The sequence below is a fragment of the Colobus angolensis genome, unplaced genomic scaffold (genome assembly GCF_000951035.1).
Source record: "Colobus angolensis palliatus isolate OR3802 unplaced genomic scaffold, Cang.pa_1.0 Scaffold157, whole genome shotgun sequence".
In the NCBI taxonomy this organism is placed as follows: domain Eukaryota; kingdom Metazoa; phylum Chordata; class Mammalia; order Primates; family Cercopithecidae; genus Colobus; species Colobus angolensis.
In genome coordinates this window covers 2838401-2843951 of record NW_012114677.1, presented here as the reverse complement: position 1 = coordinate 2843951, position 5551 = coordinate 2838401, and the positions used below count along the sequence as shown (strand labels likewise).

At 34.6% G+C, this 5551-nt stretch overlaps 1 protein-coding gene across 1 annotated transcript in view; it reads right to left on the bottom strand.

Annotated features, from left to right (window-relative positions):
- Positions 1-438: 438 nt before the first annotated feature.
- Positions 439-5551, bottom strand: part of LOC105508061 (zinc finger protein 732-like) — a 48588-nt gene continuing 43475 nt past the window's right edge. The window contains 2 exon segments of the mRNA XM_011936831.1: positions 439-717; positions 719-2820. Of these exon segments, the coding sequence (XP_011792221.1) occupies positions 439-717; positions 719-2820 (2381 nt within the window).

Below are 5551 nucleotides of genomic sequence, written 5' to 3'. Positions count from 1 at the left end.
ATTAGCCTGGTGTGGTGGTGGGCACTTGTAGTCCCAGCTACTCAGGAGGCTGAGGCAGGAGAATGGCATGAACCCAGGAGGCGGAGCTTGCAGTGAGCTGAGATCATGACACTGCACTCCAGCCTGGGGGAGACAGCGCGACTCCATCTCAAAAAAAAAAAAAAAAAAAAAATTTGAAGTCTTTGCCACATTTTAAATTTTTATATGGCTTCTCACCAATGTCATTTATCATGTTTAGAACAGAGAGGTATGGTTAAAAGCTTTCCCACATTTTTCACATTTGTAGAGTTTCTCTCCATTATGAATTATCTTATGATTAGAAAGGATTGAGGAGCATTTAAAGACTGCCACATTCTTCATATTGGGAAGACATTCCTACGGTACAAGTTCTCATGTTTAAGAATGCTGGAGTACAGCATAAAGACTTTTCCACATCCTTTACATTTGTATGATTTTATCTCTAGTATGAATTCTCCTGTGTACATAAAGGTTTCCGGACTGTCTAACGGCTTTGCCACATTGTTCACATGTATAGGGTTTCTCTCCAGTATGAATCGTCCTATGTTTAATTAGGGTTGTGAAGCTATTAAAGGTTTTATGACATTCTAAATATTTGTATGGTTTCTTGCCAGTATGAATTCTCTTACGTTTAGCAGAGTTTGAGGATGATGTAATGAATTTGCCACATTCCTTACATTTGTAGGGGTTCTCTCTATTCATGAATTTTCTCATGTTTATTCATGGGTGAGGGCTGTTTATAGGCTTTCCCACATTCTTTGCATTTGTAGGGTTTGTCTCCCATATGAATTTTCTTATGTTCATTCAGGGTTGTGGACCATCCAAAAGCTTTGCCACATTCTTCACATTTGTAAGGTTGCACTCCAGCATGAATTTTCTTATGTTGATTCAGGTATGAGGACTGTTTGAAGGTTTTCCCACATTCTTTACATTTGTAGGGTTTTTCTCCAGTATGAATTCTCTTATTTTCATTCAGGATTGTGGACCATCCAAAAGCTTTGCCACATTTTTCACATTTGTAGAGTTTATTTCCAGTATAAATGTTCTTATGTTCATTCAGGTTTGTGGATCATTCAAAGGCTTTGCCACATTCTTCATATTTCTAGAGTTTCTCTCCAGTAAAAATTTTATTATGTTGATTAAGATATAAGGGCCGCTTAAAGGCTTTACCACATCCTTTACATTTGGGGGTTTTATCTCCAGTATGAATTATCTTACGTTTATTCAGGACTCTGGAACGTCTAAAGGCTTTGCCACACTCTTCGCATTTATAAGGTTTCTGTCCAGTATGAATTTTCTTATGTTTACTCAGGTATGTGGACCATCCAAAGGCTTTGCCACACTCTTCACATTTGTAAGGTTTCTCTCCAGTATGAATTGTCTTATGTTTATTCAGGGCTCTGGAACATATAAAGGCTTTGCTACACTTTTCCCATTTATAAGGTTTCTCTCCAGTATGAATTTTCTTATGTTTACTCAGGTATGCGGACCATCCAAAGGCTTTGCCACACTCTTCAAATTTGTAAGGTTTCTCTCCAGTATGAATTATCTTATGTTTATTCAGGTCTGTGGACCATATAAAGGCTTTGCCACACTCTTCACATTTGTGGGGCTTCTCTCCAGTATGAATTCTCTTATGTTCATTCAGGGTAGTGAACCGACTAAAGGCTTTTCCACATTCTTCACATGGGTAGGGTTTCTCTCCAGTATGAATTCTGTTATGTTTATTAAGGGTTGCGGATTGTCTAAAGGCTTTCCCACATTGTTCACATTTGTAGGGCTTCTCTCCAGTATGAATTCTCTTATGTTCATTCAGAACTGAGGACCTACTAAAGGCTTTGCCACATTCTTCACATGTGTAGGGTTTCTCTCCAGTATGAATTCTCTTATGTTTAGTAAGGGTTGTGGACCTATTAAAGGCTTTGCCACATTCCTGGCATTTGTAGAGTTTCTCTCTGGTATGAATTTTCTTATGTTTGGCAACGTTTGAGGATGAGGTAATGATTTTGCCACATTCTTCACATGTGAAGGGTTTCTCTTCAGCATGAATTCTCTTATGCTTAGTAAGGGTTGATGACTGCTTAAAAGCATTTTCACATTCTTCACATTTGTAGGGTTTCTCTTCAGTATGAATTCTCTTATGCTTAGTAAGGGTTGATGACTGCTTAAAAGCATTTTCACATTCTTCACATTTGTAGGGTTTCTCTTCAGTATGAATTCTCTTATGCTTAGTAAGGGTTGAGGACCTATTAAAGGCTTTGCCACATTGTTCATATTTGAAAGATTTCTCTTCAGTGTGAACTTTATGTTTAGCAAAGTTTGAGAATGTGGTAAAGATGTTGCCACATTCTTCACATATGAAGGGTTTCTCTCTAGTATGAATTATCTTATATTCATTAAAGACTAAATACCATTTAAAGTCTTTGCCACATTCTTCACATGTGTAGGGTTTCTCTCCAGCATGAATTCCTTTATGCTGAGTTAGGTCTGAGAACTTCTGAGATGACTTGCCACAGTCTTTAAAGTGTTTCTCTCCAGTATGTCTTGTCTTATGTGGGTTTGAATTTGAAAATTTACTAAACACTATGACATGTGCATTACACTGAAATATTTTGCTCTGGGTAGTTGACAAGCATTGACTAAATTCATTATAACCTGTTTTCTGCACCTTCCTTTTACAGCCTTTTCTTAATTGTAAATTCTCACGTCCACATTTCTCATATCTTCTCAATATAAGTTTGTGGAATGAATCTTCTATCTCCTGCACTGGCAAAAAGTCTTGGGTGAAATGAGAACACTTAGCTGAAAGAAAGAAAAATAAACTATCCTGCTTACTAGAGTCATGTGAATATACTTTAAAAATCTAATATGTAAACTTATACAAAGTACATTAGTAAGATGGCATAACAAAATACCACAGGCCATAATTTCTTCACAAACATACACATGTAACAAACATATACTGATCAAAATGCCTTTTAGTGAAATCTACAAATGAGTTACATGCAATGCCTCAGGTAAGCACAATGCCAAGAGCCACACAGAACAGGAAGGAAGGTTTGTTACATTTACCAACCACAGTTCTTCCTCCTCCCCAGTATAGCACTGTGCCATTAGAAGTAAACTGTCAACTCCTGTCTTCTCACTTAAAAGAGAAGAAAAATACTGACACGTATCCTTCTTCTGGCTTTTGGGGATCTTTCAAAAACTGGTTTCTGCCTCCAATAACAAAAGACTGCTGAAAGAAATGGTGGTGATATACTTTGGAAGGACAGCTTGGGTCTGCTAAGACCAAATGTACATGTTTCAAGAGCAGACTGAAGTGCTAAATACAGACAACAGAGCAAGTGATTAAAGACTCTTAAGAGGAAACATGAACAAACCCTTTTAACTAAAAAATAAACACAAAATTATAGACAAGATACATCCTTCCAACATGTATGAGAGGTTCCCATAATCTGTATCAAAGATAACTGGCTTCAGACTATGTCAGGACAAAGCAACATTATAAAGGTTGTGATAAACAGCTTTTTGTTAATGTTCAAATAACAAGCAAATATTATAATGTATACAATATATTAGAACATGGTCTAATTAAACAATTTAAAATTTTTCAGAAAACAACATAAAAACAAAGATGTACAAATTTTTAAAATGTAACGAATAATGCTGAATAAGCTAAATGGAAACACATACAACAAAATGTAATCAGAAAAATGAGAACATCAATGTAAACATTAAAAACACAAAAAACAAATCATGAAGGTGAAAAATGCAAAATAAAGACTGAGAAATTTTCAAGTTAAAAAAAGCATGTAGAAAAGGAAGAAGCTCAACAAACTTCAACTAGGTTACACACAGATTTACAGCAAAGCACATATATAAGCAAAGTTTCAAAAATCAAACTCAAAAAGGGCATCTTAGGAGCTGCAAAATAAAAGTGATGTGTCACTTATAACTGTGGTCTTCATATAACCAACAAAACTGTCCTAAAAATGAAGAATAAAGACCTTTCAAGATAACCAAATGCTGAAAAAGTACATTAGCACAACACGTCTTACCAAAACAATGCTCAAGAAAGTATCTTCCCATGAAAATAACATAATGCAAGAAAACCAAACATAATCATATGAAAATACATAACTCTGAAAAAGATACGCACATACACAAAGTTCTGTACCACTATCATATTACAGAAAACATTGTAACCTCTAAAATTGTAAAGCGGAAAGCATAAAAATGATCATAAACTGTTCATCATCATCTGTTAATAATGTATAACAACAATATGATTACTGACATCAATAATGAAGTTCAGGGCAGATGTAATGAGGAAGAATTTTCAAATTCAACTGCAGTTAAGTTTTTACCAGTTTAAAATACATTATTTCAACTTAAACAAATTTTATGTAATTCTCAAGATACCAGAAAAAAAGTATCTGTATAGATACACCAAAAAATAAGAAGTAAAGGTGTATCAATACAAAAATAAAAAAGACACTAAGGAAAACAGAAAAAGAAAATAACGGACAAAAATAAAATAATCCAGTAAAACAATAAGATGAGTAAGTCTATTTCAGCAAATTATTCAAATATTTATGAAATAAAGTTTCCATTCAAAATACATGCACCAAATAAGGGGATTGATTGCAAAAATTAAAACACAAGATCCAACTTGCTTTTCTGCAGGAGTCACTTGAGATGTAATGATTTAAAAAAGACTGAAAAAGGCAAAATGAAAAGATATTTCATGCAAATAACCAAATAAGAGGTCCAAATTATGTAATACAAAGTACATCTTAAGTCAAAACTGTCCTATTTCGTAAAATATACTTCAAAAAGTCCTAAGAAAGAAGGATATTAAACAATAATAAAATAATAAAAAGGTTCATTTACTGGGAACTAATGACAAATATGTGTACACATGTTAGTATGTGTGTGTGTCTCTCCCACATTGAGTTCCAAATATACAAAGTCAATACTGACAGAATTAAAGCAAGACAAAGAGAGCAATATAATTATACTAGGATATTTAAATACCCCAGTTTCTGTAAGGAATAATGGAATGAGATAAAATATTCACAAGGAAACAGGAGACTTGAAAGCAGTATCAAACAATTATTCCTAACAGAACTGTAGAGAACACGGCTCAGCAACAACTAAATACACACCCTTCTGAATAGCTCATAGAATATTCTCCTTGATAGACTGCATGTCAGGGCACAAAAAAAGTCTTACAGTTTTTAAAATTGAAATTTTACAGATTACTTTTAATGACCAAACTGGGATGAGAGTAGAAATAAAGAAAAGTAAACAATTTACATACTTATAGAATTTAAACAACATACACTTAAGCATGCTCTTGTTCAAAGTTTGAAATAATGAGGTCACCAGGCGCGGTAGCTCAAGCCTGTGATCCCAGCACTTTTGGAGGTCAAGACAGGCGGATCACGAGGTCAGGAGATGGAGACCATCCTGGCTAAGGCGGTGAAACCCCGTCTCTACTAAAAAAATACAAAAAACTAGCTGGGCG